Source organism: Neofelis nebulosa, chromosome 3 (assembly GCF_028018385.1).
Source record: "Neofelis nebulosa isolate mNeoNeb1 chromosome 3, mNeoNeb1.pri, whole genome shotgun sequence".
Taxonomy (NCBI): domain Eukaryota; kingdom Metazoa; phylum Chordata; class Mammalia; order Carnivora; family Felidae; genus Neofelis; species Neofelis nebulosa.
Genome location: NC_080784.1, coordinates 164,499,176 through 164,521,780, shown reverse-complemented (window position 1 = coordinate 164,521,780; position 22,605 = coordinate 164,499,176). Strand labels below are relative to the sequence as shown.

The following is a 22,605-nucleotide window of genomic DNA, read 5'->3' as shown; positions in this document are numbered from 1 at the left end:
TTAGAAAAAAAGACTAATTTTAACAACCTTCATAGCATAATTAATAATTTGTTTATAACTTTTATCTTTATGTTTTGTGGAAATTTGACAACTTTGATGTTTTCAAATTCTAAATTTTGAGAGGGCTGACTAGTAATTTCTTAGTTATTTTGCATGAATTCACATTTTAATACGTCGTAGTGAGTGTTAGCCAAAGTGATGCATGTTGCTCATGTATCCATTTAAGTAGTTTAATGGGATTACAGAGTTCTTTGCCTAGTTGGCATACAGTTTTTTTCTTTGTCTTATACAGTAGCCTTCCCCTTATCTGCAAGGGATATATTCCAGGACCCCCAGTGAGTACCTGAAATGGTAGATAGTTATTATCTTCGGTGTTTTTTCCCCACTTTTACATGCCTGTGATAAAGCTTAATATAGAAATCAGACACAGCAAGAGATTAACGACAATTATAAAGTAGAACAGTTGTAATAATATACTGTAAAATGTTATTTGAATGTGATCTCTCCCTCTCAAAATATCTTACTGTATTGTGCTTACCTTTCTCGTGATGATGTGAGATGATACAGTGCCTGCGTCATGAGATGAAGTGAGGTGAAGGGCATAGGCACTGTGACATACATAGCATTAGGCTACTATTGACCTTCAGACAGTATGTCAGGAGAATCACCTGCTTCCAGACGTGGTTGACTGTGGCTGAGACTGGAAAGCATGGCTGAGGAGGGACTACTGTACCCCTAAGAAAGCAATCATGTAGTTAAATGTAAAAACTAGGCCACATAGTGAAGTTAAACAGTGCTCTGAAGACTTCATACTGTTCTAAAGAAAATCAGGTAATAATGGATATTGAGAACACTTAATATGCTCTGCCTTTCTTACTTTTCCCATTTAGTATGGTGTCTGGGACTCTGCTAGCTTGTATTGTTTGCTGGATTGTTAGTAATGTAGGAAGCAGCAAGGTAACTTCAGGATGGACCAGAATTGCCATGAGGTGTAGATGAAGTTAGTAGACATTTGGAGGTCTAACAATTTTCAAAACATAACGGCTTACATGTCTTTTATATATCTTTTTCAGTCTTGTTGGTTTTGTAAGTTTAGCATATCCTTTTATTGTGTGGGCAGTTAAATCAGGTGCTTCATTCTCCATTTTAAGGCCTCTGGCTACCTTTAGATTTTTTTTTAATAAACCTCTCATTCTGGTAAAACATGTGCAGAAAAAAATTTAAATTATTAGCAGATGTTTCCATTGACAAGAAAACATTTGAAAGTGATTATTTTCATTATTTTTCCCCATGCATTTAATTAATGAATTTGACATCCCCCCCCTCCCTCTTTTGGACGAATTTTGATGCAGTTTTTAAGATAGGATTTAGTAAACCATTCTGACTGTTGAAATTATGGTATAAAATTTTTCATGAAAAATTTTTCTATTTTCCTAATTAGAAATGTCATTATTCTTCATACAAAAAATAGAATTTGTATGCCACATAAGTTTTACATTAGGATTTAAGGGCACATTTGACCAGTGTAAATTAGGAATGTTTATTTATGCATAGTTTATTTCTTAAAGTTTATAATGTGCAAATGAATGAGAGTCATTCAGATTAGTATATACTGACTCCTATAGAAGTAAATTGTCCACATTTATCTTAATGTGCCCTGGGTGTGTGTGTGTGTGTGTGTGTGTGTGTATATATATATACATATATATACACACACACACACATACCTATATGAATTGGCTATATCCCCCTTTTCTACTCCCACATATCAAAAGAAATAATAGCCTTTCCCCAATCCTGTCAACAGCAGTAAAACAATCCACAGCAACATTTGAAGGTCCCACAAAGCTTTACTAAAGTGAATATTCATCATCTTCAGAGTTATCTCGTATTAAGTACAGTATTAAAGAGCCTGTTGATCAATTTTTCTATTAAAATAACAAGATCAGATGTTTATTATCAAACTTAGTGTTAATTTCATGGAGTTTGATGTTTGTGCACAAAAAATGCACAAGTGTCCTTTTTTAACTGATGTCTAACTTTGTGATTACACCTAGTGGGGGAAATCTTGTTACCAAGTTGTTAGACTGGGGTTTCATCAGGAAGTCGGATGTTATACTGGAATTGTTGGTCCTCTGCAAGAAAACAGAATGCTTCTTTTGAGTGAATAAGCCAGGAAAATGAGGCGAGGGGTTTATTTCAAAGGTTTTTTTTTTTTTGGTGATGGCATAAATACATAACAGGTTATAAAATCCAATTACTATATTAAATTTCATCACTTGTTTTTTAGGTATTCCAATAACTGTACCACCTCCAGGTAAAACTTTTTTCATGTTTTCTCCATCATTGTTAATAAACATGAAATTTCAAGCTTATAGTTCCAGGAGGGACAGTGTCGATGTGGTTAGACTATGGAATAGGCTATTGGGATTTCAAGGTCCTATTTTCAGCTCTGCCTTTGCTTCATTCCAGTTTTGATTAAGATATTTAGTTTTCTTATACCTGTCTTACCCACTTTTTGTAGAAATAGAGAGTCTGAGAAAATTCTCACCGTATCAATTTGTTGAAGAAAACAGTATGGGATATAAAAAAATAATTGTATGAAAAAGTTTTTTCAGACCAATGAATTTTTTATATGCTAAAGCAACTGCAAAGAGAAGAGAAGGATCATTTATCTTGACTTTTTCATGGTTTCTGATTTTTTTACCCTGCTGGCATAACTCAGTATCTTGAGAAAATACGTTCTGAACCTTACAATTAGGTAGATTGACAACTGGTCAGATGATTGTTCTTAGGGTGGTCATTAAATTGTTGATTGTTGTAATGGTGCGATCAATAGTTTGTATGTGACCAAGGGTTGTTTTTTGATACTTTGTCAGTGTTGCCTTTTTAAAAATATTTTTTTGGAGTGTGATGCAAATGTGATAGCAAGTGTTTTACTGAGTTCAGTATTACAGGCCAAGGAATATAAAAAGAAGAGATGACATTGCTCGGAAGGGTGGGTCTGGATTCACAATGACCTTGATAAACAGAAATCGTGGAAGTTTAGGTAGCAGAGGATAGTATGCATATGTAGTTGTGGGATAGTGAGTCACTGATTGTATATCAGTGTGGCTGAAAAAGGCTTATCAGGAAAAGTCATCTAAAGGAGCCATTGGTGTGTCTAGTTTACAAAGAAATGTGGTTGAAAGGGTGTATAAGATAGGCTTTTTCCTGCATTAATTGCTAAACTTCACAGTTCTGAGATGTTTAATAGAGAAGTTACAGATCCTGACACTGGGTGCAGTGAAGATGAGCATGGTGAATTTGAAGCAACTTGCAGCAGGGCCGAAAATGGATTTAAATGGACTTTGAGAAGGGTTAAGAGAACTGGGATTCATTTTTACATCAATGCCTGAAGAAGGAGGCTTAGTGGAAGTGTTTTCAAATATGTAGAGGGCGATAGGGAGTATATGACGATGGATTGCTTCTTGTTGTCATTCAGGACAGCATATGAATTGTAGTGTGAGAGATGTAAGTCACGTAATTTAGATCATTTCCTGACAGTGAGGGTTGTTAGAACTTGGAAGGAATTGGTATCATAAGTTGTAGAATCTTAAAGTCTTTTGTTGGGATGCTTTATTGACCGTCTGAACTTGCAAGTGCAGAGTAGATGAACTGTTAAGGTCCCTTTTAGCCATATTCTGTGGTATTTCATTTAGGTATTATGAATTACTGAGAATGCAGACCTCATGATATAAAGATACAAATTATTTTCCTTCCAAACTAATCCAGAAACTATATTATGTGCCCTTCTTTGTAAAATAGTTCTTCAGGGTTGTGCTATCTAAAACATATTTTATGATGGATGTTCTCAGCCTTAAGCATTTATATATTTACTGGTAAGATTTTATTTAAAAATTATAATTTTAAGGAAATTTCTATACATCTAAAACAAAATATTTTTTGAAAGAGGTAAATGCTATTTTATTTGCTTTTCTTCAAAAGTATTTCAAGTATAACATATCTGGTGGCAACACTACTACCGTTTATATATGGATAAGGTAAGGCATTGAGATTGACTTTCTCATACTCACAAAATGGGCTGTGTGTGGTGCTGAAAATATGACCGGGTGTCCTGACTCCCAGTTTGTGCTCTGTGTATTAGACCAGACTGTTCTTAAAGTTTTCTTGCTCAAAAAATCTGTTTATAAGTTTAAGCTTCATTTTTTCTGTCCATTATAACATAGAGAAGCACGTTATGTCCCCAGAGAAATTTAGTGATACGCAGCAACTTTGTTTCATACTTGACATTAAATGGACTTTCTATTAACTTTTTTTATCTTATGATTGAATGTTTCAGGTTTTCCTCCTCCACCAGGCGCTCCACCTCCATCTCTTATCCCAACAATAGAAAGGTAAATCAGTATGGATAGTATAAAACTTTTTTATCACTTGTAGACTTTTGACAGAAAAGTCACATACGTATCTTGGTGATATTTTCAGAGATTTAATTTTGTAAACATGAAGTAGTGCCTGAGTCTAGATCTGGGTTAGCTACTTTTATGTAAGACGTTGGACCTATAGTCCCGTAACAACACAGCACAGAGAAAACCGAATGATAGTATTTTGAAATATCTTGGTTTGATTTATGACACACTGATGAAAGAAATTCCTAGATTGGTAAAAACGTGGCTGCAGTCATTTTTGTGGTGTCTACAGATGACTAGTAATCATGAATAATGCACGTCTGTTTTATGATTAAGGACAGTTCTTAATGGGGACCATAATAAAAGCTGCCCGATTCTTTATGAGCCTGCAGGAACTCCGCTTTCACAAAGGAAGATTGGATCCATTCTACATGGCAGTAGCCTTATTTTTTATGCCCTGCAGCACTAGGAGTACTGTACTAGAGAGTATTTACCTCTTTACAGAGATGCCATTTATTTACATAGATGGCAATATGGTGTTGAACAATATAGGTTTTGTAAGTCTCCGATCTGGCTCAGAGTTTGGCTTCAGGATTCCCTAGTTTTGTGTTGCTAGGCAAGGTTCATAACTATTCTTTGAGACTCAGTTTCCCCTTTTGCCAAATGGTGTTTAGATAGAGTTGTGAAGATTAAAACAGCGAGTGAATAGGACAATCAGCACAATTCTTGGCAGATAGAAATCAATAAAAAATGGTAGCCATTACTATTTCCTCTAAAGTACCAAGTAAATTTGATGAAAATAGTGTATTTCTGAAAAATGATCCAAATTCTATTAATAGAAAAATTGTGAGAACTTTACATCAATAGCATCAAACCACACATAATTTTCAAAAAGGAAATGATAAAGCCCAGTCTTAATTGTGAGAATATAAGGATTTAATTTTATTGCATCCTTGTTAAATATTTTTCTCAATCAACAAATGTTAAAAAGTATTATTTGTTTATCCTGTCAGTGGGGCTGAATTTCTGAATCATTAAAACCCTTTTTTTTTTTTTTTTTTATTTGAGAGAGAGTACAAGTGGGGAAGGGGCAGAGAGAGAGGGAGAGAGAGAATCTGAAGCAGGTTCAGCATGGAGACTGTTGCAGGACTCAGTCTCATGAACCTCGAGACAGTGGCCTGAGCTGAAATCAAGAGACAGACGTTTAATCGACTGAGCCACTCAGGCACCCTAAAACCTGTTGTTTAAGTTTATTTATTTTTGACAGAGACAGAGTGTGAGCATGAGCTGGGGAGGGGCAGAAAGAGAGGGAGACACAGAATCTGAAGCAGGCTCCAGACTCCAAGCTGTCAGCACAGAGCCCGACGCGGGGCTCGAACTCACAAACCATGAGATCATGACCTGGGCCGAAGTCGGATGCTTAACCGACTGAGCCACCCAGGTGCCCCCAAAACCTGTTGTTTTCTTTTTTTAAGATTAAATTTTAGCAAAGTCTCAAGTACTCTGTTAGTCTCAAAGTTTTCTCTTATCTTGGGAATCAAGCTGAATTGTGTTCACATTAAAAGTACTAGGAAGCTATATTTTTTTTACAAGTGGGTATTAGGTTTAATATGTTTTCAGGTTAAAAGCCTGTTTTTGTATTATAAAGTTAAATTACAGAATTAAGGTTTATCATTATATGGTAGTTAAATGAAAGACATAATTCTGCCTTGATGTTTTGCATTTGCACCAAACTGTTAAAATTTAGAACTTATTTGCAACACATAAAAATACATTTTTCTTCAACAGTGGACATTCCTCTGGTTACGATAGTCGTTCTGCACGTGCTTTTCCATATGGCAATGGTAAGTGTTATTTTTAGCTGCCCAGATTCAGTCTGAACCAGTATTTAAATATTTTTAAAGCAATAAAAACATACTTCTATGGTTTAAAGTACTATCTTATAGAGCAATTAAAAAATATTAACTAAAAGAATAACTATGTCTTACATTCTAGGTTACTTTACAGAAGAATTTTCATTTTTTATCAACTGTACTCTTAAAAATTAGTAAATGGTGACAGCATGGATATTTGTACCTTGCCTTTTCCTAAAAGGATTTAGGATTTGTCAGCAAATTGTCTCAAACTTCGTTCATAATCTTTTTGTTTCTTGCTTCAGGTCATCCAGCTAACCTTGTTCTCCTCTTCCCCTGTTTTTTTCTTCTAGATCATTTGGCTAGGTCTTCTTTCCTGTTCATTCTTTACAAAGTAATCCATTCTAGGGGCTTCTGATACCGCCTTCTGCTTAGATCTCTTGATCATCCATTCATTTATTTTAAAAGTGCTATGCACTGCACTAATTTTAGGGACACAGTAAGCTATAAACCCTTATCAAATTTATAGCCTGGTGAGGAACAGCCAGGTGACAGAAGAAGGTGTTATGGGAGCATAGTGGAGGGGGTCTCCCACTCCAGAAGGGGTGGAGAGGGAGATAATGTTATTTGAGATTGAAATCATGTTCAGAGGCATAGGGGTGAGAGAGAACCTGGTAGGCATGAACTGAAAGAAGTCTGGTGTGGCTGGAGTGTAGAGATTGCATGATGAATGTTTAGAGAGGAGATAGGAGGTTGTGCAAGGTGTGATAGCCATGCTGTATAGATTTTCAACCTTATTCAGAGGGCTGTGAGGAGCCATTTAGTTCTATGCTGAGCTATGAAATTGCTAGACTTACATTTGAAAAAGGTCCATGTTGGCTACTTACTGTGAGGAAATTGTGGATTTGTAGGGTGGATGGAAGGAGGAATGGCAAAAATGCTGCTTGATTTGGGGAACAAGAACCTACTGGAATAATCCGGGGAAGAAATGATGGTGTCTTGTATTCAGGTAGTACCACTGGGGATGGAGAACATTGAAATCCCCCAAAGGCATTTGCACAGTAGAAGTTACAAATCTTGGTAGTAGGTCAGGTGTCAGTCATCTACATCCATTTACCAGGTAGGTATCTGTACCAGGGTGTTGTACTGTCCTTCAGACCCACCTTGTCCAGACTATACGTATGCCCTTTATTCACATCAAAAGGTGGTTGTTTCTGTTGACTTGTTTCAGTGATTATACAGCCTTTTATTGGTTTGTTGGTTTGTTTATTAGTTCTTGCTGTGCTCCCAGGAAGTCCTGCTCCTTAGGTTGGAGTCTTACTTTTCCCTCTCATTATTTATGTGACTTTCATAGATCTTCAGCTATTAAACTTAGTGAGACTACATTAAAGCACCTTCGTCCTACCATTTAATAAACCCTCAAAAATTAGCTGTGATTTTTATGATGATCCCCACCATCTCCAGCAAGCTCCGAGTTCTCTCTCTTTTCTGCAATTTGAGGCAGGGTAGCTTGATTGTTAAAGCACAGGCCCTTCAGTTAGCCTGGGGGTGGGTCCTGTGTCTATCTTATCCTTGTAACTTGGGATAACTTAAATAACCTAAATCCTTTTCCTGCTCTGTAAAATAAAGTTTGAGCATAAAGGGCTCAGCACAATGCCCATAATATGTAAGGCCTTGGCACCCATTACTTGTTTAATTATTTAAAATTTTATTTTTACCTTTTTTAAGGCACTTGTCATTTTCTTTTTCGTGAGATTCCTTGTATATTTGTTTCCGTACACATAAACATGAGGAATAGCCCATATTAGAAGGAGTAAGACTTCATTCTTGAGGTTACCTATACAGTTTCCTTGTGGAAGATTTCATTATTTAGTATTTATTAAGCATTTAGCTTTTTCTCAAAGTAATATATGCAAATTTTTAATCAGTATATTAGCAAGAGTTTTCTTTTCACTCTTTCCAACCCCAACACCTCTCCAGAAGCATTTTTTTTAAATATGAAGGACTTCTTTAGTAATAACAGTTATAAAGCATATTGCAAAAATTAATGAGAAGAAAGGAGTTTTCTTCATCCTAATCAAACAAAGCTTTGGAATGAAGATGATGATACATCTTCCTCTATGTTGGTAATTCTGTTTTACCTTTGTTAATTTATTTTAGGATTTTGTAATTTATCCTCAAACACTGCTTACTAATTTTTCTTGATGTGCATGTTAATATATTAAGAATGTGCTCATGGCACCTGGGTAGCTCAGTCGATTGAGCGTCTGACTCTTAATTTTGGCTCAGGTCATGATCTCATGGTTCATGGGATTGAGCCCCATGTCAGGCTGTGCGGTAAAAGCACAGAGCCTGCTTGGGATTGTCTCTGTCTCTCTCTCTTTCTCTCTCTCTCTCTCTCTCTCTCTCTCTCTCTCTCTCTCTCTCTCTCCCTCCCTCCCTCCCTCCCTCCCCCCCTTCCCTCCTCCCCTCCCCCCTTCCCTCCTCCCCTCCCCCCTTCCCTCCTCCCCTCCCCTGCTCATGCACATTCACACACACTCTCTCTCAAAATGAATAAATATATTGTGCTTATAAAGTAAGACCCAGTTAAAAAGTATTTGGGAGAAGTATCAAAGAACTGCAGAGACCAGCATTTTTGATGCTTTTTAGTTCTTCTGATGGTCTGCATAGCATTTGTATATAAGCTTATCACTCTATTTCTTGATTTATATAACTATAGATACCATCTGTTATCATCCTCTTATGATAGACGTGTACTTTGCTCACTTACCATCACTACCCCTCTCTTTTCCCCACCAGTGAAGTTATGACTATTTTTGTACCTCTTTCTGTTATCTACATGTCCTTGGTTTCATGTACTATCAAGTACCTATCACCAGGCAAATTTCCAGGCCTTCACCTCTTCTTCCCCCTCTGCCTGCCAGCTTTGGTCAGCCATACTTCTGCTTAGGAACATTTATATTCTGTCCTATAACCCAAACTGTCTGTGCCCTGACAAATTTTTTATTCTGAAAGCTGAACAATAAACCATATTTACATTATTAGGACTATATAAATATTGTATAGAGATAATTATAACACTCAAGCCCTGCAAAGGAGAAAGTTCCAATGGCAAATTGAAATTACCTTTTTTTTTCTTAGACTTCATCAACTGTAAAATCATACTACATTTTAATTGGGTTCATATTTGGGGTGCCTGGGTGGTTTCCGTCGGTTAAGCATCCAACTCTTGGTTTCAGCTCAGGTCATGATCTCAGTTTGTGGGTTCAAGCACCGCATCAGGCTCTGCACTGACAGTGTGGAGCCTGCTTGGGATTCTCTCTCTCCCCTCTCTCTCAGTCCCTACCCTGCTTGTACTTGCTCGGTCTCAAAATAAATAAACTTAAAAAAATATAATTGGATTCACATTTGAACTGTGACTTTCTCCATCTCAAGGTTTTTTTCCCCAAAAATGTTTTCAGATTTTGTTTTTCATGTATGTCCTTAAGCCATCTGGTGTTCATTTTTGCCTGTGTTATAAGGTAATGATATAATTGTCCCAGTGTTATTTGTTGAATAGTTTATCCTCCTTGAGGGATTTATAATGTCCCATCCATCAGGTTTCCATGTACGCTTGGATCTGTTTCATGGCTTCTTAGACTTGACTAACTCTCCTTTGCTAATAATGCCACATTAGCTTAATTACTGAGTTTTATAGTAAATCTCCTGTCTGGTTCAGCAAAATCTACCTATTCTGCTTCAGAAGTATTCTGGTGCCATTGCTCTTACATATCCATTCTGAAATCAGCTTTGGAAGTTCCATGAACAACTGTTTTGAGATTTAGATTAGTGACATTTATGTTATGCTTACTTTAGACAAAACGCTGTTAACTCATGTAGTCCTGACAGCTTTTAAAGCAGGTGTACTGTTACTATTCCCATTTTATGGATGAAGTAATTGAAGAACAGCCAGATTAAGTGGTTTCCCTGGTACCACAGAATAAGTGGCAGAATCAGGAGCTGAAACCAGGCAGCCTGGCTCCAGAGTCCTTGCTGTTTGTAAACTAGATTGGAATTACATTGATGCTTAGATCATTTTGTGTGGAATTTGTATTTTACAGCATTGAGTCCATCAACGAACAAGGACTCTATTTATGGAGATGTTCTTTAATATATTTCAGTCAAGTGCTATAATTATCTTTACACAATTTTTGCACATCTTTGGTTAGATTTAGTCATTGGTATCTAATGTTTTTGTTGTTTTAAGTGATATATTCATTCGAACTTCCTGTTTTGTATTTGGTTGTATTTAGAAATAGGATTGGTCGGGGCGCCTGGGTGGCGCAGTCGGTTGGGCGTCTGACTTCAGCCAGGTCACGATCTCGCGGTCCGTGAGTTCGAGCCCCGCGTCAGGCTCTGGGCTGATGGCTCAGAGCCTGGAGCCTGTTTCCGATTCTGTGTCTCCCTCTCTCTCTGCCCCTCCCCTGTTCATGCTCTGTCTCTCTCTGTCCCAAAAATAAATAAATGTTGAAAGAAAAAAAAATTAATTAGAAATAGGATTGGTATTTGTTCTATTTATACATATAGTATGTATATAGTAATCAATATGTATATTGATCTTGTAGCCAGTTATCTGTTGAACTCAGTATAATTTGTCTATAAAGGCTTTTTAGCCTGTAATACATATCTGCAGATAATGATTTTGTTACTTTTCAGATTCTTGCTTCCCTCCCTGTTTCTTGTTTGTTTGTTTGCTTTGTGGGAGGGTTCTTAACTGTTCTGACCAGCATCTCTTTATAATGTTGGAGTACTGAAAGTGGAGTTCTTGTCTTATAAACCCCACCCCCACCCCCACCCCCCACACCCCCCGCCCTTTATTTTTAAGGAAAATGCTTTTACATTTTTACTACCAGGCTTTTTTTGCTATTTGGTTTTTGATGGAGTCCTATATCAGATCAAGGAAAGTTTTCAAGAGCCTTTAAACTGAATGGATTTTGAGTTTTAATCAAATGCTTTCTGAGATAACCATACCGTTTTTCTTCTCTAATCTGCTAATGTGGTAAATTTCTAAATTTTTCTAACATTAAGTCACTGTTTATTTGCTAAGATAAACCTAACATGGTCATGATTAGTTATCTTTAAAAAAATAATAATAAACATTGATTGATTTAGGATTTTGACATCTATGTTCGTATGTAAGATTAGCCTATAATTTTTCTTTATTTGTATTGTCTTTAACTGGTTTGGGTATTAACAAGCCACGTGGGATAAGTTAGAGAATAATCTTTTTTTCTATTCTTTGAAGTTTATACATTAGAATGGTCTGTACCTTATAAATTAGTAAAACTCAACTGTAAAAATGATCTAGTGTCTTGGGAAGGTTTCAAGTTACTGATCAATGTCTTTCATAGTTAGGGGAGCAGTGAAGATTTCTTTCCATTCTTGAGTCACGTTTTGGTAAATTATTGATTGATCATTTGAAATTAGTCCATTTCAGCTAAGTTTTTAAATGCATAGGTATAAAGTATATCCTCTGTATTCTTAATCTCTGTAACATCTGTAATTGTGGTTTTTTTGGTTTTGATTATGTGGCCTCTTTTTTTCTTAATCTTGTCAGAATATTGTTATGTTTTGTCTAGTCTTCAAAAACCACCTTTCAGTTTTTTTTCTTATTGTATGGTTCTTTTCTATTCTACTTTATCTTTATTATCTCCTTTTTGTATGATTATTCTGTTTGTGTCTAAGTTCTTAAGCTTTAGACTTCCATCTTTTCTAATGCATCTAATGTTTTTTAAGATTAAATTTCTCTCCAGAACAGTTTGCATCCCTATACTTTTGATGTCATATTTTTATGTTCAGTTCCTAAATGATTTAAAATTTTTTTTTACCCCTGCATTTTCAGAAATGTGTCTTTAATTTGAAATGTATAGAGATTAGGTTGTCTATTTTACTTATGAAAGTACATAATGTACTTTTATAAGTGTTTCATATGTGCTTGAGAAGAATGATTATTATTTAGCTGTTTTGGGCAGTATTTTATTATATTCATTAAATCAAGCCTGTTAACAGTGTTTTGCTCAAATCTTCTATTATCTGTAGTGAAATTGTTTTGTCTGCTTATACTGGCAGTAATTGAGAGCAGTTATGTTAATCTTCCATGATCAAGGTGGATTTTTTTATTTCTATATATTCAAGCTATTTTACTCTCTAAAAATTTAAGCTTGTTTGTTAGCCACCTGGAAGTTTAGTTCTGTCTCTTGGTGAGATGCATCGTCTATTCCCTTTTCGTGGCCCTTTCTGTCCAGGTAATCCTTCTTTGTGAGTCTGCTTTGTTGTTAATCTAGCTGTTTCTGAAGAGCTACAGAGATTAGGGGGATTGGTATTTTCCTGTTCCTCCCATCTTTCTGCTTTCAACCATTTTGTTGTTTTTATGTCCTTTATGTTCAGAATATTAGAGGTTTTGTTTTTTTGTTTTCATAGTTTTTCAAAGTACTAATCAAACTCTTTCGTTTAACTAGTGGATTCAGTCTCTTGAATTACTGTGATTATTGAACTGATCAAACTTGTCTTCTCTAACCCTCATCCTTTCCAGGTCTTTTTGAACTGAGTTTTTCAGATATTTTTTTAAATTCTATTTTTCCTTGTAGTGTTTTGAAATTATACATTTTGTTTCTATTATTTTAGTGGTTATTTTTGGAATGTATTATGTATATATTTCATAGAAGTTCTTTTGGTGAAGTCTGTTAAAACTTCTGCTCATTTAAAAAAAAATTTTTTTTAATGTGTATTCACTTTTGAGAGGGAGAGAGCATGCGTGTGAAGGGGAAAGGGCAGTGAGGAAGACAGAGGATCCGAAGCCGGCTCCGTGCTGTGAGTGCAGAGCTTGATGCTGGGTTCAAACTCAGTGAAACATGAGATCATGACCTAAGCCGCAATCAAGTGTCACCTGCTTAATCGACTGAGCCACCCAGGCGCCCCCACTTTTGCTCATTTTTGAATCTGTGAATGTCTTTGTTTTATTCTTATTCTTGAGATTTAATTTTGTTTAGGGTATCTTTCTAGGTTGACCATTACTTTCTCTCAACACTTTGAAGATGTCTGGTTTATGTTTTTAGTATTGGAAAGTTTGTGGTGTATCTAATTCTGGTTCCTGTCTTTGTATGTTAGGGCTTTAAGGTTTGTTTCTGGATGTTACCCCAAACTATGGGTATTTACCATGCATTATTTCTCTTTTCTATTTATAACCTAGGTTTCCATTATAATCTATAGATGAAACATTTTTGGTGGGAGTTTTGTCTTGTTTTTCAGTAGAGTTTTGTCTCGTTTTGTTTAAGTGCCATAACTTTTGTTTTGAAATGTTTTTGTCTTTTTCTTTAGTTGCCTTTCCCCACCTTCCTGGTTCTGCTCCTTCATGGCCTAGTCTTGTGGATACCAGCAAGCAGTGGGACTATTACGCAAGAAGAGAGAAAGACCGAGATAGAGACAGAGACCGAGACCGGGAGCGAGACCGCGATCGAGACAGAGAAAGAGAGCGCACCAGAGAGAGAGAGCGGGAGCGTGATCACAGTCCTACACCAAGTGTTTTTAACAGGTTTGTTGAATGTGCAGGAATTCGTACACATGTATTTCATGTACACTTTAGAATTTATATTTGGTGCAAGGATGGAAAATCTAATTCACTTGGGAAAGGATTGCTTTAAGAGTAGTTAGTATAACTATACAATGAAAAGTGTTAAGGCTTTTTAAATTCCTAGATGCTTTCCATTATGCAAAACAATAATCTTCAATTTGTTCACTTCTTCCTTAAAGGAATTTGAAAATATTTTTATCTTTTCATCTAAGATTTTTATCTTAAGTTTAAATAGTTGGCAAGAGATAATTTCCAGTATATTATAAACATTACAATTTTAAAATAAAATCACTCAAATTTTAAACATACCAGTGGGTTAAGAGCATTATAGTGATTTGCTAAACCTCGTCATCATATTTTGTAAAAATGCATGTAACAGACTCTCTTTTAACAGTTGGAAATTTCACATTTCTCTGTTTGAATTCTTATTTCTGAGCAACTTTCCCCAAAGAATTTTATTCCTCTGTAAAATATTTTTATTCTTGAATAAGTTTTTAAAAATGGATCATTCTATCCATTTTTCTTGCAGCATACCTATGGTAAGTTTAAATGTCTAAAAAATTTATGACTGTAAGATTAAGTATTTAAAAAAATTTTCCCCTCATTTTAATTATTACTTATTTAAATATATATAGATAGAACAACCTTTGAAAATAATTTAGTGGAACTACATCCCTTAATGTTATGGAGGACTTTCCAAAACCCATCCCCAATTAAGTATATGTATTCATGAGTGAATATTACTGTGGCTAGGAAAAAACAGACTTTTCCATTAATTATGTTTCTTCTAAAAAAAAATTATATATATACATAAGCCTTGTTCACATAAAATACTTAAATGAGAATTGATGGAGTTTTGTTGTGGCTCTGTCGTTAATTAATTGAGCACCTGTAGATTCAGTGATATGCCAGATTTACATAGGTAACCTGTCATCAAAACTATTATTTTTTTAATGTTTATTTATTTTTGAGAGAGAGAGAGAGAGACAGACAGACAGACAGCACGAGCAGGGGAGGGGCAGAGAGAGAGGGAGACACAGAATCTGAAGCGGGCTCCAGGCTCTGAGCTGTCAGCAGGCACCCAGGTGCCCCTAATCAAAATTATTTTTAAGGATCTGTCGGCTCTATCAGCTATTCAACTTTATTGAAAGCAGAGAATTGGAAACCTCCTGGTTTGTGAAAGTATTTGTTACTCAGTGTAACTGTTTCCTTGGGCTGCCATTACCAAGTCCGACACCCTGGTGGACTACAACAACAGTGTATCCTTTCTGCAGTTCTGGAGGCTACAGGTCTGATACCAAGGTGCCAGCCTATCTTCCTCATTTTCATAGGCTGTGAGGAATGATCTGTTCCATTTCTTATAACTTCTGGTGGTTGTTAGCAGTCCTCGGTGTTTTTGGTTCTGAGATGCGTCACCCCAGTTTGTGTTTCTGTCTTCATGTCTCATCTTCCCTTCTGTGTCTCTGTCCAAATTTCTGCTTATAAGGATATCAGTCATTGGATTAGGGTGCAACCAAATCCAGTATGACCTCACCTTGACTTAATTACATCTGCAAAGGCCCTGTTTCCAAAAATAGTCACATTCGCAGATATAGGGGTTAGGGCTTGAACTCATCTTTTTCAGGGGGCGGGAGGAGACACAATTCAACCCAGTGCATTCAGGAATTTAAACTGAGAAAACTAGAATTTATGAAAGAACACCAAAAGGGTTTACTAAGACTTCTCAAAAAACTTCCAGTTATACTCGTTTAAAGTTTTAGATGCATGTTCTTTTTTTAATTTTTTCAATGTTTATTTATTTCGAGAGAGAGAGAGAGAGAGACGGACAGACAGAGTGTAAGTGGGAGAAGGGCAGAGAGAGAAGGAGACATGGAATCCGAAGCAGGCTCCAGGCTCTGAGCTCTCAGCACAGAGCCCCCACGCGGGGCTTGAACTCACAAACCACGAGATCACGGCCTGAGCCAAAGTCGGAGGCCCAACCAACTGAGCCACCTATGCGCCCCAGATGCATCTTTTCAAACTTAATATGCTCAGAAAGAATTGTTCATTTTAATACATCTTTGCAGATAGCCTTTAAAATAGACTTTGTTAAATATTTTCATGCAAACCTTGGAGTTGCAATTTTTCCTCATTCCATTTATGGAAAATAGCTACCGTATAACTTAATCGGTAAAAGACAGCTCTCATCAATCCTGACAGCCAAATCACAAGTTTTTATCAGAAAAGAAGTCTGATTTCATTTTTTTGTTCACTTTAAATGAGTATAAGATGCTGCCCCTCAACACTTTTGATTTGCTTTTCTTCAGAGGGACTTCAATGGATTTTGTTTGTTTGTTGTTTTAACTAGGTCAAGGAAAATTGTTTATGACTTCCACCACACTACTTTACATACAGTATATCTGAAGTTAGGACATCCCAGAAGACAGAATACTCCCATTTCTTACTCCGTATTTTATCCTTGACAGAAAAATGTGTCAGATAGGAAGACTGAAAGCCTTATAGAAGCTTTGTTATTCCTTGAATAAAATAGATCTGACATTAATATTTTAAATTAGATATCTAAAAAAAATTTTTTCATGTTTATTTTTGAGACAAAGATCATGAATGGGGGAGGGTCAGAAAGAGGGAGACAGAGAATCCGAAGCAGGCTCCAGGCTCCGACCTGTCAGCACAGAGCCCGACGCAGGGCTTGAACTCACAGAACATGAGATCATGACCTGAGCTGAAGTCGGACGCTCCACCGACTCAGCCACCCAGGCACCCCTTAAATTAGATATTTTTAATGCCATGATTGTGTTTGCACCCTGAGTCAATGTATCAGAGTAAAATTGGTAAAAGGAATGCCTTTTGTAAAGGGCTAGGAAGGATTGTGAGAGAAGAGATTGGAGAAGCGGCATGATGCTTTACCCGCTGGTATGTATCATTACGCAGTTCACGTTTAGGAAAGTTTCTGGAAGTTGTGGGTGGCAGTCGATGCCTCAGAACGTTTTGTGCCACTGGAAAGAATTCATACGCTGACGTGGTACTGGCACGTGTGCTGGTCTAGAGAATAATTCAGAATTCTCCTAATGATCTACAGGTCCCAGGCCAGTACACCTTCCTACATTTTAGAACACCCAGTTCTCTCTCAAGCCAATATATCCCATGTTTTAGCTATGCTGAACTAGATGGTATTTTGGAAATCCCCCATAGTTCCATACTCGTTCATGTTGTTCCTGTCTTCTGTGAGCTTTTCTGAATCCCCCCAAAAATGGAATTATTTCCTTCACTTGCTAAGTATTTAGCGTATCTTCTTTAAAGCATGTCTTTCTTAGCAAGCCTGTCTAAGGGTGTTGGCCACCATCTTCCATTTCTGTATTCCCAGCACTTTGTATAGTTAATGCCTAACATGCAATGATAAAATGCCATACGTTGCAGGGGAGGAAGATGAATATAGTAAAGACAGTTTTGAAAGCTGTTGTGTGAAACTCTGTTTTAGCTAGGCAGATTTTGAAATTAAGAAAAATCAAACTTTATCATTAGGAAAGCATTAATTTTAGCATCTCGTTAAAATATCAGTCTTGGTGGGGTGCCTGGGCAGCTTAGTCAGTTAAGCAGCCGACTTTGGCACAGGTCATGATCTCACAGTTTAGAGTTAAAGCCCTGCATGGAACTGTCTACTGTCAGCACAGAGCCCGCTTCAGATCCTCTGTCCCTCCACCCCTTCTGTGCCCCCTGCATATGCGTGCACACACACACTCTCTCAAAAATAAACATTTAAAAAATATATATACAGTCTTGGTACCATCACAATATAGAATGAAATGAGTCAAAATAACTTTTTTTATACCAGCTATTTTTATGGATGGGATAAATGTACATAGACAGTTTTCTGATTTTGCTAGATCAGTTAAGGATGTGAGCATATACTTGATTCAGGCATCATTTGTTTTGTTAGATGTGATCATGTAATTATAGACTTCTTACTCCAAAAAGGTCCTTAGCGATTATCTAATCTAAATTTTGACTTGGCAGATGAGGAAATGGATGTGTGAAGAAATTAAGACAACGGTAGAGAGCTATACGGGCTACTGAAAAAAGTGGTTGAGATATTACTTAAAATCCTTTTTAGTGTTGAAATTAGTTAAAAAATTCTGTTACTTTTTATTTTTCTTATTACTCTGTATGCACTTTCTTTATCAGTGGGTGGAGGTGATTCATTCATTCATGTAACTGACATTTTCTGATCCCTGTTACATGCCAGGAACAGAGCTATGTGCTAAGGATACAGAAATACTCACACACTATCCTTACAGATTTAAGCATGTAATGTTGTCAGGGGGACTAGGACGGGTTAGTAGTTTTAAGTGTTACCTAAAAAAAAAAAAAAAAAGTGCCATAAGAAATAATAGGATTTATTCATCTTTTATTTATTCATCTTTTTCCTTCCTATAGCTCCTAATAGTGACTGTAGGAGCTGATAACATTTTATTAAGTATAAATAAGTAAAGGTTGATACCATAAGTATGTGTGTAGGTTTTGTGTTTCGGTATGAATATAGTGCGATGGGATATGTGCTGTTAACCTTGACCACATAGTGCGTAATTCTGTTAAATTCAAGAGCATTACTTTCAGGCAATGAATTGTTTCCTTTTTTTAAAAAAATTTTTTTTGTTTATTTGAGAGAGAGAGAGAGAGAGAGAGGGAGAGGGAGAGGGAGAGCATGAGCAGGAGGAGGGCAGAGAGAGAGGGAGACACAGAATCCAGAGCAGGCTCCAGGCCCTGAGCTGTCAGCACAGAGCCTGATGTGGGGATCGAACGCATAAAATGTGAGATCATGACCTGAGTTGAAGTTGGACGCTTAACTGACTGAGCCACCCAGGCGCCCCAGCAGCTGAATTTTTTCTTATGTAATTCAAATGGATATATTTGAGATAGCACAGTTATTTCTAGAATGTACATGTTCACAAGGTGCTGAATGTAAACTTGATATACGTAAGAAGACTAAATTGAATTGCTTTGCTAGAGTTCATAAATTCTTTGTGTAAATAATACATTTATAGAGGCTAAATTCTCTGATTCTTCAGTTTCAAATACACGCATGCACAGATGTTACTGAGTTTTTATGGAGACTTAAAACGGTTAATAATTAAACCACATTTGATTTTCATATTGGTAAGCTGTAGGGCGTCAGGAGTCAGTGTTTACCAAAATCTGACTAAAAGTTCAAGGACAGAGCAGCGAAAGATAGAGGAATTTTGTGTTCTGGATTATCCCAGGAATAGTGTTCTCTGGAAAACCCCAGTGAAGTATAAAAGTAAGGGCCAGTTTTCCTAAAGACTGACATTTTGAAATAAGGCATGTAGTGTGTGTTATCTTACAAATTACAGGGTCACTGTTTTGAAAATTATAGACCAGTCTCAACATCTGTTTTTTAGGCCGCTTAAGTGTGGGCCCGAAAGAAGGCTGGTCATTTTAGGGTGTTTGAAGTGAGCTGTAATGATTTCCAGGCCTAGAGAAACCTTTGCGCCACAGCTGCTTATCAGAGAAGGGGACGGAAGGACAGATCCTCATTATGTTCTGTGTGTGAGGCCGAATCTTCTGTCACCACATCCTGTGGCTGTCTTCAGAATCTTAGGGGCCTCACAGCTAACAAGAGTTGGTGTTAGGATGAGAGAGAAAAGAAGGTTACAAATGACAAATTGCGATAATTGACCTTAGTTATTTTTATGTAAACCCAATACAAAGAAGGCCTCGTTTTTATGGAGGATACTATTTATGATAATCGTTTGTCATGGTTATTCCCCTTCAGAAACATTATAAGAGAGTCAGTCACTTTTATGAAAAAGGCTCTGCTTCTAAAAAATTCAGCACTGAATTGACTGAAGATGGGGAGAGCCTGCATGTTAGCTGCCATTTATTGAGGACCCACTGTTGTGCCAGTTCTCCGACAACCTTGAAAATGACACTTGCCAGTTTTACAGATGAGAAAACAGGTCCAGAGAGGTTAACTAATTTACCCTGGGTCACACATTTAGTCAGTAGCAGGATCAAGATGTGGTCCTTGGTCTGTTCTGCACTTCCCGTCTTAATGCAGCACAGCATTGCATTTCAGGCCCCATGCTTCCACTGTCCAAATACAGAGTATATGTTTATGGTCAGAAAATGTGGATCCATGTGGGTACATACAGTATACTTTTTTTAGTAAGTTTTTGAAATGTTTACTGTATCTCAGGAAGAACTTGGTCAATAATAGGAGTTGTTAGTTGTAGCACTACTGAATCATTACTTTTGGTAGGAGACCATAATTAAGTTGACTTTTTCTTTCATGTGGCTCATACTTTTAACTGATTCTGTGTCCTATTTTACTCATATGCCTTAACATCTTGATGCGTCATGCAAGTTACTGATTTAATAATTTGTATTAGACCTTTCTAGAAACCAGAGCCCTTTAGTGTGTGTAGTGTTCTAGAAGATACTTTTATTCTAAGGGAGTTTACTGATAATAGGTTGTAGAAAGTGTTGACCTCTGTGAACAACCACCAAAAAAAGATTGGAAAGGTTAAGAGAAAGCTGGAGGGAAGACCGTAAGTGAGGAGACGCAAAAAGAGGACCAGTCTAGAGAAGTTAAAAAAAAGAGAGAGACTACCGTCCAACTCTAGCCATGAGTCCTAGCTTCACCAGTCCGTTCGATCTAAAGTCAGGAAACGGAGCTGCAGCAGAGGTGTGTGCACTTGCTGTCATCCAGGGGACTCTGCCCGTCCCCAGCCACACACGTACCCACAGTATTAAGCAACTGGGATGTCAGACTGTGTGTCCACAAGCAGTTCTGCCTGCATTGTGTGTGGATATTGTGGAAGCTGCTTTGATGTCCTTCTGTTCTTCAGGCTTACATACTTCTTCATGAGATGAATGTATTCTTCATGTGATTGAAGGACTTAAGCACTTTCATCTACTTTCCACTTGTAGCCATTGTGAGCCAGGTATTTTTACTTATAAAATCTTGGGCACACAGAGATTCTAAAAATATAAGAGTTTTGGTTGGAAAGCTAAGATATACAAACATGCTGTTAATTTTAAAAGGAACAAAAGAAAATGAAGCCAATGAAATTTTAAATCTGTTAATGCTCCCAGTTTTTTGGGGGAAAAAACCCTCATTGTTACATAAAATTTCTACTCAATAACTGTGAAAGCACAAAATTGGACCTTTAACATGTAATTGTTTTATATTAGATCTAGTAATAATTGGGGAATGGCATCATTTTCCTCAGTTCAACAAATGTATTTTGCATCTATTCTGTATAAGATGCTAATAACAACAACATGGAGGCTTCTGGTTTAGACTCAATTAGTCCAGTTGTCATGAAAAGTTTTTATTCCAATTTCAGTGATGAAGAACGATACAGATACAGGGAGTATGCGGAAAGAGGGTATGAGCGTCACAGAGCAAGTCGAGAGAAAGAAGAACGACACAGAGAGAGACGACACAGAGAGAAGGAGGACACCAGACACAAGTCATCTCGCAGGTTTGTTCTCTTATAGTGAGTCACTTGGAAGCGAAGAGACATTGGTGTGACGTTGGAAAGTTAAACAGTTCCAAATAACTGGTAGACCATATGTGTTCCTCGTTGGAGGATTAAGAATAGGGTGTTGAAACAGTTGGTTCTTACAGGCTCAACAGAGGTTTTGAAATCTAACAAGACTGCATTTAATACCCATAGACTTGCTGCATTGTCTTGTTGGGAGAGGGTTTGGTTTAGCATGTGAACCAGTAATAGTCTTAAAAAATTCTTTGGGCAAATAGGCATAGAAGTCAACCCTAGAAATAATTTCCTTTTATGATTTGTGCTTCCATTTCTAATTTGTAATAGTTTTTCTGAATAAAGTATATGGGCTCTGAGACTCTAGGATAATATCAGGAAGGGGAGCTTGTAATGTAAATATAATCTGTATAAAAATCACAGAAACTGATTACTCCTCAAAATGTGCTTGAGAAAAAGAATGGTTTATTTAAAACCCATTATTATATTGAGAATTTACCTAGACAAAGTGGGGTTTTTTTCTCACTACTTAAGAACACACCTTTTTTTCCTTCAGTAATAGTAGACGTCGCCATGAAAGTGAAGAAGGAGACAGTCACAGGAGACACAAGCACAAAAAATCTAAAAGAAGCAAAGAAGGAAAGGAAGCTGGCAGTGAGCCTGCCCCCGAACAGGAGAGCACCGAAGCTGCACCTGCCGAATAGGCGTGGCTAAGGCCTTGGGTGTCTGTCAGGGCCAGAAGTGTACCATAAATCTTGTTATTTTTCTGGATGATGTTTAAGAAATTTACCTTTAATCTTGTTCTGTTAGTATGAAAAGTTAACTTTTTCTCAAAATAAAAGAGTGAATTTTTCATGTTAAGTTAAAAATCTTTGTCTTGTAATATTTAAAAAAAAAATAAAGACAGCAATGACTTTGTATCCAAGAAAGTAATGTGAATGAGTCACTCAGCAGGGAATTTTAAAGAGCTGTGTACGTACACAGTATCTGATGAAGGTCAGGGTTCCACCTTGGCCATCATTTTCTTGAGTTAATCAAATACCAGTCTCTTAAGAGATGGCGCTACAACAGGCACCTCTGAGTCCAAAAGTTAAGGGCAGTCTTTGTCAGCGCTGCTGCGGCTGAAGACCTCAAGACACGGTCTTGATGTCACAACTTTTTGATGGGTTTTCAGTGGAACTAAATGGGGAACTTTTATATCCAAATTAGTAAAA

General features: G+C 36.9%; 1 protein-coding gene across 24 annotated transcripts in view; it reads left to right on the top strand.

The window, feature by feature from the left end:
• The window catches only part of FIP1L1 (factor interacting with PAPOLA and CPSF1), a 79,004-nt gene extending 56,693 nt beyond the window's left edge, over positions 1-22,311 (top strand). For 13 of the 24 annotated variants that reach the window (XM_058722584.1, XM_058722596.1, XM_058722580.1 and 10 more), the window contains 6 exons: positions 2,291-2,317; positions 4,343-4,397; positions 6,198-6,253; positions 13,619-13,832; positions 21,239-21,376; positions 21,948-22,311. In XM_058722584.1, the coding sequence (XP_058578567.1) occupies positions 2,291-2,317; positions 4,343-4,397; positions 6,198-6,253; positions 13,619-13,832; positions 21,239-21,376; positions 21,948-22,095 (638 nt within the window). In that variant the 3' untranslated portion in view covers positions 22,096-22,311. The remainder of the gene's footprint in view (positions 1-2,290; positions 2,318-4,342; positions 4,398-6,197; positions 6,254-13,618; positions 13,833-21,238; positions 21,377-21,947) is intronic. The other 11 variants (XM_058722594.1, XM_058722586.1, XM_058722598.1 and 8 more) reach the window with 1 other exon arrangement.
• Positions 22,312-22,605: the final 294 nt, after the last annotated feature.